We start from the raw sequence: 17587 nt of genomic DNA on the forward strand, positions 1-17587 counted from the left end.
TTTATTGAGATAACAGTTTTATAACATTATATAAGTTTCATGTGTACAACATTATATTTCTACTTCTGTATACCCTACAGCATGCTGACCACCAAAAATTTAGTTTCCACCTATCACCATACCGTTGATCCCCTTTACTCATTGCACCCTACCCCAAGCCCCTTCCCCTCTGGTAACCACTATTCTGTTCTCTGATTCTACGTGTTTGTTTTTATTTGGTGTGTTCATTTACTTTGTTTTGGTGGGGGGGGGGCTTATATTCCACATGAGTGAAATTGTCTTCCTCCTGATTTATTTCCTTAGCATAATACCGTCAAGGTCCATCCATGTTGTCACAAATGGCAAGATTTCATCTTTTTTTATGGATGAATAGTATCCCATTGTATATGTATACACCACATCTTCTTTATCCATGCACTGTTTGATGGCCACTTAGGTTGTTTCCCTATCTTGGCTGTTGTAAATATACTGCAGTGAACCTAGGAGTCCCCATATATCTTTTCTTTTCTTTTAAAACTTTTAAAAACTTTTTGTTTTATATTGGAGTATAGCCGATTAACAATGTTGTGATAGTTTCAGGTGCACAGCAAAGCAACTCAGCCATACATATACATGTATCCATTCTCCCCCAGAGTTCCCTCCCATCCAGGCTGCCACATAACATTGAACAGAGTTCCCTGTGCAATGCAGTAGGTCCTTGTATACGGGTCATTTTAAATACCCGTATATCTTTTCAAGTTAGTGTTTTTGTATTCTTTGGATAAATACGCAGGAGTGGGATAGCTGGTTCATGTGGTAGTTCTATTCTTAATTTTTTGGGGAATCTCCATACTTTTTCCCATAGTGGCTGCACCAATTTACATTCCCATCAGCAGTGCAGGAGGGTTCCCTTTTCTCCACTTCCTCACCAACACTTGTTATTTCTTGCCTTTTTGATAATAGTCATTCTAACAGAAATGAGGTTTTGATTTGCAAGTCCATAATAATTAGTGATGTTGAACATCTTTTCATGTGCCTGTTGGCCATCCATATGTCTTCTTTGGAAAAATGTCTATTCAGCTCCTCTGCCCATTTTTTAATCAGGGTGTTTGTTTTGTTGTTGTTGAGGTGTATGAATTCTTTACATATTTTGGATATTAACCCCTTATTGGATACATGATTTGCAGATATCTTCTCTTGTTTCATAGGTTGTCTTTCCATTTTATCAATGATTTCCTTTGTCATGCAGAAGCTTTTTAGTTTGCCATTTGTTTATTTTTTGCTTTTGTTTGCCTTGCCTGAGGAGACATATCTGGAAAGATGTTGCTAAGACTAATATCAAAGAGCATACTGCCTATGTTTTCTTCTAGGAGTACTATGGTTTCAGGTCTTACATTCAAGTCTTTGATCCATTTTGAATTGATTTTTGTGTGGGGGGCATGGTCTATTTTCATTTTTTTGCCTGTGGCTGTCCAGTTTTCCCAGCACCATTTATTGAAGAGACTGTTCTTTCTCCATTGTATGTTCTTTGTTCCTTCATTGTAAATTAATTTTCTATATATGTGTGGGTTTATTTCTGGGCTCTCTATTTTCTTCCACTGGTCTGTGTATCTGTTTTTGTGCCAATACCATGCTGTTCTGATTACTATGGCTTTGTTATATAATTTGAAATCAGAGCATGGGATACCTCCAGCTTTGTTCTTTTTCCTCAGGATTGCTTTGGTTTTTGGGGGGCTTTTATGTTCCATGTAAATTTTAGAATTTTTTGTTCTATTTCTGTGAAAAATGTCCTTGGAATTTTGATAGGGATTGCATTGAATCTGTAGATTGCTTTGGGCAGTATCAACATTTTAACAATGTTAATTCTTCCAGTCTATGAGCATGGAATATCTTTTCATTTATTTATGTCTTCTTCAGTTTCTTTCAACAGTGTCTTACGGTTTTCATTGTACAGGTCTTTCACTTCCTTGGTTAGATATATTACTGGGCATTTTATACTTTTTGTTGTGATTGTAAACAGGATTGTTGTCTTAATTTCTCTCTCTGCTAGTTCATTGGCAGTATGTAGAAACGCAGCAGATTTTTGTATGTTGATTTTGTACCCTGAAGCTTTGCTGTATTCATTTATTACTTCTAATAGTTTTTTGGTGGAATCTTTAGGGTTTTCCATATATCAAGTTATGTCATCCACAAATAGTGACATTTTTACTTCTTCCTTTCCAATTTGGATGCCTTTTATTTCTTTTTCTTGCCTAAATGCTCTGGCTAGGACTTCCAGTACTGTGTTGAATAAGAGTGGTGAGAGTGGGCATCCTTGTCTTGTTCCTGATTTTAGAGGGATAACTTGGTTTTTCACCACTAAGTGTGTTGTTAGTGGGTTTTATACATAGGACCTTTATTTTGTTGAAGTACATTCCTTCTGCACCCACTTTATTGAGAGATTTTACCATAAATGGATGTTGAATCTTGTCAAGTGCTTTTTCTGCATCTGTTGAGGTGATCATATGGTTTTTGTCCTTCATTTTGTTAATGTTATATGTCACGTTAATTGATTTGCAGATGTTGAACCATCCTTGCATTCCTGGAATAAATCTCACTTGATCATGGTGTGTGATCCTTCTAATGTATTGTTGTATTTGGTTTGCTAATATTTTGTTGAGGATTTTTTCATCTATATTCATCAGAGAGATTGGTCTGTAATTTTCTTTTTTTGTGTTGTCTGTGTCTGGGTTTGGTATCAGGATGATGTTGGCCTCATAAAATGAGGTAGGAAACGTTCCCTCTTCAGTTTTTTGGAATAGTTTGAGAAGGGTGGGTATTAAATCTTCTTTGAATATTTAGTAGAATTCACCTGTGAGGCCATCTGGTTCTGAACTTTTGTTTTCTGGGGAGCTTCTGATTACTGTTTCAGTCTCTGTACTAGTGACTGGTCTATTCACGTTCTCTATTTTTCATGATTTAGTCTTGAAAAGTTGTATGATTCTAAGAATTTGTCCATTTCTTCTAGGTTGTCCAGTTTGTTGGCATATAGCTGTTCATAATATTCTCTTATAATCCTTTGTATTTCTGTGGTACCCATTGTTATTTCTCCTCTTTTGTTGATTTTATTTATCAGAGCCTTCTTTTTTTCTTGGTGAGTTTAGCTAATAGTTTGTCAATTTTGGTTATCTTTTCAAAGAATCAGCTCTTAGTTTCACTGATCTTCTCTATCATCTTTTAGTCTCTATTTCATTTATTCTGATCTTTATTATTTCCTTCCTTCTACTGGCTTTGGGCTTTGTTTGTTCTTTTTCTGGTTCCTTTAGGTGTGAGAGTAGATTGTTTATTTGAGATTTTTCTTGTTTCTTGAAGTAGGCCTGTGTTGCTATAAGCTTCCCTCTCAGTACTGCTTTTGCTCCATCCCATAGATTTGGGTATGTCGTATTTTCACTTTCTTTGGTCTTCAGGTAATTTTTTATTTCTCCTTTGATTTCCTCATGGGCCCAACAGTTGTTCAGTAGCATGTTGTTCATTCTCCACATTTTTATGATTTTTTCCAGCTTTCTTCGTGTAGTTGATTCTAGATTCATACCATTATGATCAGAAAAGATGCTTGATATGATTTCAGTCTTCTTAAATGTATTGAGAGTTGTTTTGTGTCCCAACATATGGTCTATCCTTGAGAAAATTCCATGTGCACTTGAGAAGAATGTGTATTCTGCTGCATTTGGATGGCCTGTTCTGTACAAATCTATCAAATCAGATCTGACGTTTCATTTAAGGCTGCTCTTTCCTTATTGACTTTCTGTCTGAATTATCTATTGGTTGATGTAAGTAGAATCTCCTACTATTACTGTGTTGCTGTCAGTTTCTCCCTGTAGGTCTGTTAATAGTTGTTTTACATATTTTGGTGCTCCTCTGTTAGGTGCATATATGTTAATAAGTTGTGTCTTCTTATGAATTGTCCCTTTTTCATTATACATTGTCCAATTTGTCTCTTGTTAATTTTTTTGTCTTGAAGTCTTTTTGTCTGATATGAGTGTAGCTACACTTTCTTTTGGCTGCCATTTGCTTGGAGTATCATCTTCCATCCCTTAAGAAGTCCACATTTGACTATAGGGAGACTATTTGGAGTAAGACATAATTTTTATTTGCCTTTAGCTAGAATTACGGTAGTGTCTATCTCATGCTGCTCAGAAGTTCTGAAGTACAGTTATATATGCCTTTGATTAATACAAAGTGAGAAAGTTAATCAGTCCTTAAAAATGCAGTTTGGGGAAAAACTAGTAAAGAAGATACTAAAATTCTGCTTGAGTTGCAGCCTCCGATTTATTACTATATGAGTAACATGCAGGGTGTGTTCTTCTTAAGTTGTCTGTGTCCCAGAGAGATGTGATTTGGGGAAGCTGCTCAGCAAGTTATTGGCACAACTAAGCCAGGCTCCTGATTTCTGTTCGTTTTCGCATCACTCTGCCTTTCCAGCTCATCAGGTGCCACAGCTGGGTGGTTCACCACTACTCCTGTACCTTAGATAAGTTGCAGTAAATAGAACCACATCTTTGACAGACTAGCAGCCAAGGCAGAACTAGACAGAAATCAAATTGTTTTCTCAGTTGAAGTCAGAATGATTCCAGATGAATATTATAGTAATTCTGACAGAAGAAGAGACAGGGTGGCTCAGTGAATATACTTCTCACTGGAGCCACCCTCTCTTTAAAAATCAAATATTTAGGGGCTTCCCTGGTGGCACAGTGGTTGAGAATCTGCCTGCTAATGCAGGGGACACGGGTTCGAGCCCTGGTCTGGGAAGATCCCACATGCCGCAGAGCAACTAAGCCCGTGCGCCACAACTACTGAACCTGCGCGTCTGGAGCCTGTGCTCCGCAACAAGAGAGGCCGCCATAGTGAGAGGCCCGCGCACCGCGATGAAGAGTGGCCCCCGCTTGCCGCAACTAGAGAAGGCCCTCGCGCAGAAACGAAGACCCAACACAGCCAAATTAATTAATTAATTAATTAATTAATTATGTTAAAAAATCAAATATTTAAAGGTATAACAACTTTAAAAATACAAGGATGCAAATGATGAATGAAAATTATTATCTATTTGGGATTATGATCTTAAAATAACATCATAAATCAACTAATAGCTGTGTAAAAAGGGCTTTTTTAGATCAAATTTTTGTTTAAAAATTAAAAATTTCAAACTGTATCACACATAACAAGTGTATATGGCTATTAGACTAATAATTCTCTAAGGGATACTGTGTCCACCAAATTTCATCATGTCTGGAGTAAAAATGTATATGCATAACATTTTATTTTCTTATATTCATCCTTTTACTTAACCCTCCAACAATCATATGAGTTAGGACAAGTTTTTTTTTTTTCTTCATATGACAGAAATAACATGGTATGGTAATTATGAGCTTTGTTTCATATTCTGTCTTGGGCACATACTAATTAAATTATCTTAGCCAAGTTATTTAATCTCTCTGAATATAAGCTTTCTCATAGATAATATAAATATTACACTACCTTGTAATGAGAATTAAATGAGATTTTACTGCGCCTAGTATAGTCTATGTTAAATATTAGCCTACCTGTTTGTATTTCCTACCATACATTTACATAGTAGGTGCTTAATAAATGGTAAATATCATAATCAGAGTTAGAGTGATAGGGCACAGGGCACCACCTGACTGATAGTTTGGGGTCTTTGTTTTTTTCTTAATATAATAGCTTTACTGAGATGTAATTCATATACTGTAAAATTTACACTTTTAAAATGTACAGTTCAGTGGGGTTTTTTTTAGTATATTCACAGAGTTATGCAGCCATCACTACTGTCTAATTCTGGAACATCTTCATCACACTGAGGAAACCCCATACCCATTAGCAGCCACTCCCTATTCACATTCTCCCCAGCCCCTGGCAACAACTAATCTACTTTGTGTCTCTGTACATTTGCCAGTCTTGGATATAGAATCATGTAATATATGGTCTTTTGTGGCTGGCTTCTTAGCATAATGTTTTAAAGGTTCACCATGTTGTAGCATGTATCAGCACTTTATTCCTTTTTATTGCCAAGTAATAGCCATCATATGGATATGCCACAATCTGTTTATCCATTCATCAGTTGATAGACTTTTGAGTTGTTTCCACGTTTTGTCTGTTGTAAGTAATGCTGCCATGAGCATTCATGTATGAGTTTTTGTGCACTGATTCATCTTGTTTGGATATATATCTAGGAATGGAATTGCTGGTTTACTTTATAACTCTATGTTTAACATTTTGAAGAACTGTCAGACTGTTTTACAAAGTGGCTGCCTCATTTTACATTCCTACCAAATATACAAGGGCCCCAGTTTCTCCATACACTGGCTTACACTTGTTATTGTCTTTTATTATAGCCATCCTAATGGTTGTGAAGTGGTATCTCATTGTGGTTTTGATTTGCATTTTTCTGATGACCAGTGATATTGAGCATTTTTCATGTGTGCTTTTTGGCCATTTGTATATCTTCTTTAGAGAAATGTTTATCCAAGTCCTTTGTCCATTTTTTAATTGAATTGTTTGTCTTTTTGTTGCTGAGTTGTAAGATTTCTTCATATATTCTGGATGTTAAACCCTTGTCAGACATATGATTTCTAAGTATTTTCTCCCATTTTGTAGGTTGTCTTTTCACTTTCTTGATAATGTCCTTTGATGACAAAAGGTTTTAATTTTGATAAAGGCCAGTTCATCTATTTTTTTCTTTTGTTGCTTATGTTTTGGATGTCATATCTAAGAATCCGTTGTCATGATCCAAGAGTCTTATGGTTTTCGCTCTTATAATTAGGTTGTGGATCCATGTTGAATTAATTTTTGTATATGGTGTGAGGTGAAGGTCCAATCCAACATCATTCTTTTGTATGTGTGGATATCCAGTTGTCCATCTCCATTGGAGAGACTATTGTGTTCTCATTGATTAGACTTGGCATACCTCCTGTCTTTTTAAACCTTTTTCACCTCTTCCCAGCATAGTCATTCACTGGAGTCATTCTAATCCCTTTACTGTCTCTGGAACCTGCATTGTTTACCTCTGTTTGCCTCCTTATTTTTTTGCTCAGTATCTTTTTCTTCTCCATGGTAATGTCCTGATTTTTCTTAGTCCGCACCAGTCTCAGCTTTCCTCAGGACTCCTGAATTTGGAGCTTTTAGTGCCGTTCTTCTCATCCTCTTACATTACAGTGGAAGATGAGCACATTTCTAACCGGGTTGTTCATAGGCCTCTGGCTCTTCTCTCCAAATAGTGAGTGGAACTCCTCATGGCCAGGAATCAGGCCTGAGCTTCTTTATCTCCCATAGTGCTTATCCGGAGGAAATACTAGGTAAATGAGTGAAATATAGTTGTGCTGTGACTTATATCAATAGATTATCGTATTTTAAACATAAATTCACTCTCATTTGGTCTTACTGAATAGGGAACTGCCTCTGCAGTATCTAAAATAGAATAAAAGTAAGAATCCAGATCTTTCAGTGTGCTAAGACCATCAAGATACTCAGTAAACTGAGTTGACATGTTCTTTTTCCTAACTAAGGCATTGTGTGGTATGCTTGGAAAGTCTGAGGTTGATCTAATAAAAAGGATGTAGAGGATGGAGAGAGAAAGACCCTTCAACTCTTTTTTGGGGAGTGTGGCAGGGGGACATTCTGTAAGGTTTTTAAAAACTGTTCTAAACCAAATTAATGTTTTATTTAAAAGAAGTTGGGCTCTAGCCTATTTTTCATGAAACACGTAGGTCCCACATGAAGCTCATTTAGCATGTCATCTGTGTGACTGGCATAAGCTCATGGTCTCTCCACCGAGAAAAGCTGGGAGAAATGGTGCCAGCACTTAATGCTGCCCCTGAGCTAATGCCTCCTGGCTCCATGGTAAACATGGGCCTTTTAATAGGCTGGAGACAAAGTGACATTCGGAAGGAACAACATGTCAACAATTTCCTTAATAAATTTTGTACGAACACATTATTTCCACCTAATGGAAATGTAACTCTCTTAAATAATTGAGAGGCTATATTCATCAGTGGTGAGTTCAGCTGGGATCTTTGTGAGCTAGGGCAGTCGACAGCCCCTTGGAAGACTGAGTAATTGATATTTTACACGAGTAGCTCAGCTAGTTTTTAGGTGGGCTCTGTGTGACATTCCCCTGCAGTCCCCACACGTAGCCCTCCTCTGTTGTCCAGGCTGTTACAAAGCAGCTCCACACCAAAAGCTCCAGTTGCAGCCACTAAACTGCCAAGACCAAGGGTTAGTAATTAATCCTTTTTAAGGTGGGAGCCAACTCGGTCAGTTTCCCTTACTGTGTCTGCTGACCAACCACTGCATCAGCACAAGCTCTTGATTTTAATAAAGAGTGATGATGGGTAATGTTCAGCATGCAGCTCATTTTTACGTGCCAGAAGATAGTAACATGTGCTGAGGAACAACAGCCGCAGTGTTTGTTAAATGAATGATGAATGAATGAATGAACAATGAGAAAACAAGTACTAGAGGAGGTTGACAGGAGTCATGACTAAGCAAGAGACTCTGGTGTGGACTTTGAAGGAAGGGCAGGAATGCAGTGAGGGAAGGAAGAATGCTAGGAAACACGAAGGTAAAAAATATACACTATTCTCAGCACAGAGAAAAGTTGGACTTCCTATTTTCTGTGGTGCTTTTCTGAGGTTTGGGGTTGTGTCAGAAAGGCTCCTAGGCCATGAGTGGGCTTTGGCCCTGCCAGCCATGTGTCCCAGGTGACCTCTCCCTCCCAAGGTTTATAGTTTCCCCATGGATGGGAAGAGAGACTATGGGCAAACAGGGAGTTCCTGGGTGGGGGAGAGAAGGGGGCACTTTGTACCTCCGTAGTGATTCACATTGTTTCTTGTGGCCTCTTTTTACTTCTTAAGGAGCTGTGACCATATCACAATGAAGACTCAAGTTGCTTAATTACTTTTATTTTTTTTAATTTGCAGGTTATTCCTGAAATGACAGAACTATTGAAGAAAAAATGAGCCATGACCATGTCTTAAGAAGGAAAATTGTATCAAAGTATATTCAGCTGAAATCATAGAAATTCATGGCTAACATAACAATCATTGGAAAGTGTGGAGAGCTACATTTTGTAATTTGAGGAAAAATTCTAACAGGCACCAGAATGCTTTTTTATGGCGTTATTATTATGTTTCTTTTTAATTATTTGTGGTTCCAAACAGTTATTTTTTGAAATTTTCTAGTTCTGTAATAAAATATATAATAAAGCCTTTCCACAGCTTTAAAACTATTACCAGAAATATGCCTATCTTTGTAAAGGAAGAGAGAAAATTGAAAAAAAGGAGTGAAAGTTAATTTATTATTTTATCTTTGCCTGTGTTGTTCATGGAAGGCTCTGTGTTTTAGGCAAAATTGTAAACATGAATGTTGCCACCAGCCTAATCAACATAATCTAGTTGTTAAGATAAGGGAACTAGATTGGCAAATTGAGAGTTAAAAAAGCATGGCCACAAAGCATGGATATTATCTTAAATATATTCCAGTCTTCCGAAAATCATAGCTTATGTGTCAAAAGCAGACCTGACTTAAACCTGAACCTGCTGAATATATTTAGTTGGCTGAAGTTAATTTAATTTTCCATTTCATTTTAAGGTTTTGTCATAGGACTGATAGGACTTTGTGTCTATAAAAGAGAGGGAAGTGGAGAAGGAGGGGCTGCTTTGAGACAGTATGGCCTCTTATGCTAACAGATAGTTTGATATTATTTTAAATGTTTAAAGTCCTGCTCAGAGAATGCTCTGGCTTTTCTTTCGCCCTCCTGGTGGCTTCCTTTGGGCTGTCTTAGAAAGCAGCCAGGCATGTGAGTTGGCCACATGTGTGGTGAGCTCTGGCACTCTCCCTCTGCTGCCCTAGGGCATGGCTGAGGTTGAGAGTGTCGCAAGAGGCCAGAAGCTGGTGTGAGTGCAGCCCACAGAACAGAGGCTGGTGAGGCTTTGGCCAAGCCTGCAGGAAGGCGTGGGCAGGTATCTGGGGTCATAGAAAGGCCAGGAGTCAGTAGGCAAGTTGAATGAAGAGAACTGCCACCCTGAAGCCAATCTGCAGAAGGTATAGTAGTTGACAAGGAAGACGGCAGGGAAGAGATGGGAAGTGACTAGTGATACATTCGGGGTGGGAGCAGAGGGGCCAGCCAGTCCCTTTGTGTGGCCAGCCTGGGACTGACTAGTTGAAACCTTTTTGATGTGTCATAATCACTTGCTGTGAAACACTGGCATTTCTGCCTTCTTTTAATGAGAGGAGCATCAAAGTGATGCTCTGCTAGAGCTGTAGAATCCTAGAATGCAGAGCTGGATGATCATCAGGTTCACACCCCTTGGACAGATAGGGATACTGAGGCACAGAGAAGAAGTGAAGGAGGTAAAGTGACTTGTCCAAGGCCACATGGTTTGAATCACCCTTGCAAAAGTAGTTCTCATATCTTGTTGCTGTCTTTGGGGCTCTTCCAAAGAAAGCTAACCTTGCTCATTGCCTTCTCCATTTACTCCTCATCCCTATTGGACACAGTAACTGGGGGAGAGGAGAGACAGCAAAGGTGATGGCTGCAGAGGTACCCCCAGTGTATATAGGGTGTGCTGGCTCACAGAGAACCATCCCAGCTGGGATCTCTGTGTGGCTCCTAGCCTCAGGGTTGAACTGGTTGGTCTTTCTCCCTTTTGGCTCCCTCCTAACATGACTGCCCTGCCCCAGCTCCAAGCAGCTGTTCACTTAATTTACGGGGTACAACTCATCAGCATCATAATAGCATTAAGTATGACGCTTACTATGTGTCAGGCACCATTCTAATGCTTGGCATATATTAAACCCCTTCAGTCCTCACAATACCCTGTAAGATAGATGCTATTATTATCATCCCTGTTTTACAGATGAGGAAGCTGAGGCACAAAGAGGTTATATAACTTGCCCAAATTCAGACAGCTTTTATATGAGAGCCAGGATTTGAAACCAGGAAGTTTGGCTTCAGAGCAGTGGCTTCACCAGTATGTGACTCTGCCTCACTTCGGCTCAAGGAACAGGGAGTCGCTGCACAGTAACCTCAGGTAAAGGGCACTCAGTGCTTGGTGCTGGGTGGGCAGGGCACATCCTCAGGATCCTAGTTGAGGAGAAGAGTCAGTGTTCTGGGCTTGTCTTTCCAGCAGGAGTTTGTTCAACTCAGAAGCCCCTCTAAGTGCCCACTTAAAGTTTACCTTAAAAAGGCATTTGTGTGAGATGGGGGCAAATTGTTAAAACTACCATATATGCCAGAAGATGCAATTTGACGTGCCCCTTTTTTCCTTATGTTTTGTTGGAAACCAAGCTGTCAGTTCCAAATGACTGCCCCGGCATCTGGCTTGAGGACTCAGAGCAGTAGCTCTGGAAGCAGTGTGGGGAAAGGTTTAGAAGTAGCTTTCTATTCCCCCTAGTTTTTTGAGGTCTTTGGTTAACCTCATACAGCCCCTGGGAATTTGGTTAATTAGGCAGAACCCGAAGTCCCTGAGAGAGCAAAAGTATGCATGTAGAAAGGCAGCCCTGTGAGGGCAGAGCTGAGTAGGTCCTTGAGGCCATTTAGATCAAGCGAACAACTCCTTACTCTATGGACTGAGGCCCAGTGAGGGCCCTGGTCTCAGCTTTCCAGTAGTTGAGAAAGTACAGAACCCAGCTTTGCCCCTGGTCCCACGGTCTCTCAGCAGTACCGTGGGACATATTCCCTTCTGGGTTCCCTGGTTCACCCGCCAGCTGTGCAAACACCTGGAAGTCTGGCCCAGCCACTGCCCTGAAGTAGCGTGTGGTCCTGACAGGGAGAAGAGCTTCCTCCTGGGCTCTGAGAACACAAGCTGTTAGAGGCACAGCCCCTGCCCTCAAGATCTGCAGCTACCAGGGAAGATGAGATGAGACCCAAGTGATTAGAAAAGCAGATAGCATGTAGTCCACGCATACAGGGAGAGCTCCCTCAGTGGGCCAGCTGTGGTTATTCCTTGGGCGTGGAGGCATTAATATTAGCATGTGGGGCAGAAGTAGAACAGATAAGGGCTCACGCGGATGCTTGGGGCAGTGACGGGGGGGAACACAGGGCGTCAGGAAAGGGGTTGAGGGTGGTAGGTAGTTACGGCCAGATTGCAGAGGACATTGATAGGCTGAGGAGTTTGTCCTTTTTCCTTATTGGTCAGTGGTTCTCAAACTTTGCCCTCAAGGAATACTGCCATTTCAGGAGCTGGTGGGGGGATGGTACTGTGAAAGGTCTTTTCCTGATTTGCAGGAAAAAAATAATAGAATTTCCCAATCTAAGTCTTTCTTGCATACGTTTTTCTAAAACTTTGGTTGCTGCTACGTCCTCTTAATATAAGCAGATTCCAAAGTGAATGAACAGGTAGCAAATAGATATTAACTAAGGAGGTCAGCAGCCACTCACCCTCCACAGCTTTTGTTTAGTGGACATGTGTTGAATACTTAAAAATGCTCTCTGCTGGTTGTTCTGTTCCTTGTTTGTATGTTAGAATTAAACATGTCAGTATATCCAGAATGTTCCACAAATAGCTGCATGACGTCCTGAGGCCCTGCCACCTGAACAGGTCTTAAGAAGCACCCTCCCGGCAACAGGGAGATATCGACATATGTAGAGGAAGGCCTGTAACCTGATCTGGAAGAATAACATAACCTAGAGGAATAAAATAACCTGGCAGTGTGTTCAGGACGGATGGAGGGAGGAGGAGAAGATGGAAGTGATTAGGAGGCTGTTGCAGGAATCCTCTGGCCTTACGCCCCGGATGGGTTTGGCTGAAAGCTCTTTGGGTACAGAATGGGTCCCCTGAGACTGTGGAAATGGGTCCGGTGCCGTGGGCGAGGCTGGCAGAGACTGGGGCTCTTCCTCCCAGGACAGAGTGGGAGCCATGCTGCCGGCAGAACCTGGGCGTGTCTGTACTGGGCTGGGGGGCTTTGAATGAAACCTCAGCCATAAGTGCTCTCTTTGCTGTCTTTCTGAAAGGGATAGTCAGCTTGCTTGCATTTCACACTGTCTCTCACGGGGGTAAGAGGGGTTTTTGTTTTGGTCCACATAAAAGTGTGCTTAAGAGGCTGGGAAACCCGGAGAACACTATTGATTATAACAGATGGATTTGGTTAGCTGTTGCTGAACTAAAGGAGACTTGACTGATAACCTTTTAAAAAGCCCATATAGGGTGATATAATGCCACAATTCGTATAGCCCTAGGGTTTTAAAAATATTCTGTGGGAAACCCAAATGAAGAAGAGTTGCTGATAATCCTTGGTTTATAAAAGCACTTTCATATAAGTTACTCCAAGAGGTGGAAAAGGTAGGAAACAGTGAAGAAGTCAGGCTCTCAGGAGAGGTGATTTGCCCCAAGGCACAAAGCAGATGGTAGAGGTAGAACACAAACCAGAATTTTGGCAAATGTTACTTGTTAAGAACCTACTAGGTGCATTGTATATCCTTCTCTAATACTATGATCCCCAAAGGGGGTATCATTAACCCCTACTTTCTGGATGAAGAAATGGGCTGAGAGGTAACCGAGCAGAGGCAGTAATTGAGATGTGGAACCTAAGCTGACTCCAGGTTTGGAGAGCTTGGCCTTTGCACCGTGCCAGGCTGCCCCTCAGCATCTTCCAGCTTCTCCAGGACTTGATCCTCTGGTTTGCACTGCCTCAAAACAGCAAGCTTGTCATTAGAAGCATGGAAGTGTGATGGAATTAGGAATTTATTGGGAAGGAAGCCGACGTTTACTTTCTTTGGTGCCTGACTGGTGAGCAATCAGGCCATGGTGAGGTTTTACTTGTCTGGGCTTCTTTGCCTACCACAACTGGTCACGTGGTTAAAGGCAGCTTACTGCTGCCTTTTTGTGTACTCAAGTCCAGCTTGGAGGGCTGTTTCCCTTCCCAGCGTGGGGCCTGCACGGGGAACATTGGGGTCTGGGACCTGGGGACCACAGGAAGGGCTGAGCACTGAGTGGGCTGGTCACCAGGACCCTTGGGTTCTTGTCCTTGTTCTGATATGGTCTCAGAGGTACCCTGGCCACATTGCTTCTCCTTTTAGCCTTCATTTTCCTCATCTGTAAAACGGCAAATTGCACTTGGTAATCTTCCAAGATATCTTCAAGCTTTGACCTGTGTCAATGTGTTGGCAGATATCAAACAGCTTAGGCAAATGGAGACTAACCACTATTGAGAGCTTTTTATGCCCAAGATGCTGTGCTGAGGGCTTTACAGACATTATATTTCATTTAAGCCTCATAACCCCACAAGGTATAGTATTATTCTCCATTCTCCAGTTGAGAAAACTGAAGCCTACAGAGCTTAAAACACTTGCCAAAGGATTCATAGCTAGTGAGTGGTGACCTTAGGCCAAAGTTTACTCTCAACCACATGCCATATCCTGAGTCCCTCTTTGGGAACACAGAGGATGTACCTAATCCAGCCTGACTGGGGCAGGCTGAAGTGGAGGGCAGCAAGATGAGACAGCTGAGCCGAGTTCAGAAGGACCAGTCAAAATCAACCCATAAAGAAATGTATCCCAGGCAAAAGGCCCAGCGTGAACAAGGCACAGAAGCACCAAGAACATGACACACTCTGGACCCCAATCCCTCAGTCCCCTTTTAACCTGATTCCTCCATTCTAAAACGTTCCTTGCTGAGGGAAGTAGGGGGTCTTTACTAGAACCTGGAGCTAGTCTGCACACTGGCTATCTTTTGTGGCACTTAGCAAACCCAGGTCCAAGAACCCCATGCCTCTTCTTTATGCAGTGGAGGTGGAGGTGAGCCTACCTAGATGTGAGGCCTAATTGATGTTGGGGAGGCTCCTAGAGCGCTTGGTGAAAGGTGCCCTGTAAATCTCAGACACTGAAGAATTCTGCCACATTCATCACAGTGTTTAATGTCCTGATTGATCTCCAGGGTAGTCAATTTCATTTGCTTGTTTCAGGATGAATAGGCAGCCTGCTCCCCTATGCTATAGCCTGGGGCTCTGCATAAAATTATGCCAGCCCTGTCTCTTTGGTAGCTTGCAATAAATTTAGCAGCAAATGTTCCATCATTTTCTTCGGATAATTAAATTAACTATTCACCAGGAGACAATACTAAACTTTTCAGTGCTGGAGCAAAAAAAAAAAAAATCTCCAGAGCAGATATGAATTCATCACTCAGTTTATGCCATGGAAATGTATGTTTTTGGCTTGCACTGGAAAAGGGAGAGGAAGGCAGATAAGGTGCCTCCTGTCTGGGGAACAACAGTGCTGTAACTTGGGGTGGCTCCAGGGCATTATTTACAGGGGAACCAGTGGGGATACATGAGCAGGAGGGGCTCAGGAGGAGCAGACAGTGCCTGGGCTGGCTATTGGGGCTGGGGGGGCGGGGCACACGTCCTCTCACACCCATCTACCACCCTCTCCCCACATCAAACTATCAGTGGCAGCAAATGAAATAGCTGAGCATCTCCTGGGCAGCCTTCCCCAGAAGTGCTGAACGTGGGTAGGCAGTGAAACACCCCAGGCATCTATTATTAATAAGGATGGTTTCTGTTTGTGTCTCCCTTGAAACATTCTCAAAGGGCTTTCCCTTCCATTATGTCGTTAGCTATCCCAGCAACCCTCACGGGGATGGGGGCGGAGGGGACAAGAGTTATTATTCCTGCTGTACAGGGTGAGGAAGCAGGTCCATGGATTCGCCTGGAGCCATGTAGCAAACCAGAAACAGAGCTGGGCTGAGAATCCAGGGCTTTGGCACACCCTGTATGCACCACAGCATCTGAGGTGGAGGGTGGAGGTGGAGTGATCCAGACTTCTCTCCTGCCCTGAGATGTCCTTTCAAAACCTGGGGTTAACTCCCAGAGTTGTTGGGTATCCTTGTTAAGCAACACTATGCAAGTGTCCTATTGACTTGTTAGTAAGATAACTTTGTTTTTAAGAAGGCTTCCTTGGATCTCATCTTATTTGAGGCTCTCCCCAGCCCACAGAGTGTACAGCCCCACCTTTAGTCTCTTTAGAGATGAGGAAATTACACCAGAGAGGAACGTGGAGGCAGCCCCAGTCAGGAGCTTGGAGTCAGAAAGGTGTTCCTGAGCTGAGCGTCACTGATGGAATAAACACCCACCACGCCGAAGAGAATTCCTGGCCACCAGCCTCTAATTGTCCAGGGTCTGTGAAAAACCCCAGTCTGTGTGACTTGATCTGAAAAACCACGGTTTGGGCTGGAGGACTTGCCCAGGGCTGACTGGAGAGGGGCCAGTTGTGTCATTCAGGGAAGGCCTTACAGCTCCCCAGTCCTGGGTGGACTTTGAGCCAGGCCTGCAGGGCTCTGGCCAAGCTGCCTTGGGGGCTGGCCACCAGTACTGGTGGCTCTCAGCCTTGCCTTCGCTGCCAGGTTTGGCAGGTCAGGGTGGCACCCTGGCCACAGGATTGGCTCCTCTCCAGCTTCGTGGCAGGGCGGAGCCAGGAGGTTGGCCCTGCGGGAGGAGAGCCACAGGGCTCTGCAGAGAGGGTGAGCGGGTCCCTCCAGCCTCAGGGGCCACGTAGGCTGATTTCTCTCTCTGGCTCTCCTGACGACACCTGGTTTAATTCCCCACAGTTCGTTTCAGCATATCCAGCATGGCATCTAACCTAGACAGACCTGGGTTTGAATCCCGCCGGTAGTTTAGCTGTATGCCCTTGGGCAAGTCATTTAATTAATCATTCTGTGTCTGTTTTCTCCTCTGTAAAGCAGGGAAAACAGCACCCAGTTTGCAAGGCTGTGATAAAAAGGGAACGCCGCAAAGAGCACTCATCGCAACAGGAAATGAATAAATGGGAGCCGTTACTGTTATCACCCTCTTGCTGGCTTATAGGAGACAGCAGCTGTTACCAGAGCCTCCTCTCTTCTGGGAGAGCACCAGAGTGGGCTCTCTGAATGGGTGGACGAGCAAGGGGAGCTACTTCCCAGAGCTGCAAACCTCCCAGCGGGTGCTCAGGCTCCATCTTCACCGGTCCCCAGCTGCCCGCCAGCCGTAACTCTGGGCTGTGGCACCTGGGGGAACCGTGAAAGCCAAAGCTTTTACTCTCCACCTCCTGCACTCCAGGCTGTGACAGACTGCCCTGCGCCTGTCCTCAGACAGGTGAGTGGCTTCCTCTGTCTGTGTGCACCCTCTAACTAGGTGACTGTAGACTCTGTTCTCGGAGAGGTGGGACCACCTCTTGGCATCTCTGCCCCCAGTCTTCATCTGCTTGTGCGGCAGTTCTAACACTGCTACTGCCTGTTCAAGCAGGAAGGCAACAGTGAGTGCTCAGGCAGAATTTCACCTCACCGCAATTTGTAAATACCCTAAGAAACCAGCTTTTAAAAGTGGAGGTCTTCTAGGTGGGGAAACTGAGGCAGAGAGCAGGGGCCATTTGCCTAGCATCTTACCCCGTTGCTTTCCTCCCTGTCCTGTGGTTTTCTCTGCAGTAGAAGTCCACAGCAGAGGCGGTGCCAGCTAGGAGCTGGGGCTCACCTCTGGCACAGGACAGGCTCATTTACCTGTTTGGGTAGCCAGCACTAGCCCACAAGCTGGGGTGACGGGAAGTCAGCAAAGAAGGCATCACAGCTTAGCAAGCTGGGCCTGGCCA

General features: G+C 42.9%; 1 protein-coding gene across 1 annotated transcript in view; it reads left to right on the top strand.

Annotated features, from left to right (window-relative positions):
• Positions 1–9259, top strand: part of ETFA (electron transfer flavoprotein subunit alpha) — an 85343-nt gene extending 76084 nt beyond the window's left edge. The window contains exon 12 of the mRNA XM_068537238.1: positions 8952–9259. Coding sequence (XP_068393339.1) covers positions 8952–8990 — 39 coding nt within the window. The 3' untranslated portion in view covers positions 8991–9259. The remainder of the gene's footprint in view (positions 1–8951) is intronic.
• The last annotated feature ends 8328 nt before the right edge of the window (positions 9260–17587 follow it).

Source organism: Eschrichtius robustus, chromosome 1 (assembly GCF_028021215.1).
Source record: "Eschrichtius robustus isolate mEscRob2 chromosome 1, mEscRob2.pri, whole genome shotgun sequence".
Lineage (NCBI taxonomy): Eukaryota > Metazoa > Chordata > Mammalia > Artiodactyla > Eschrichtiidae > Eschrichtius > Eschrichtius robustus.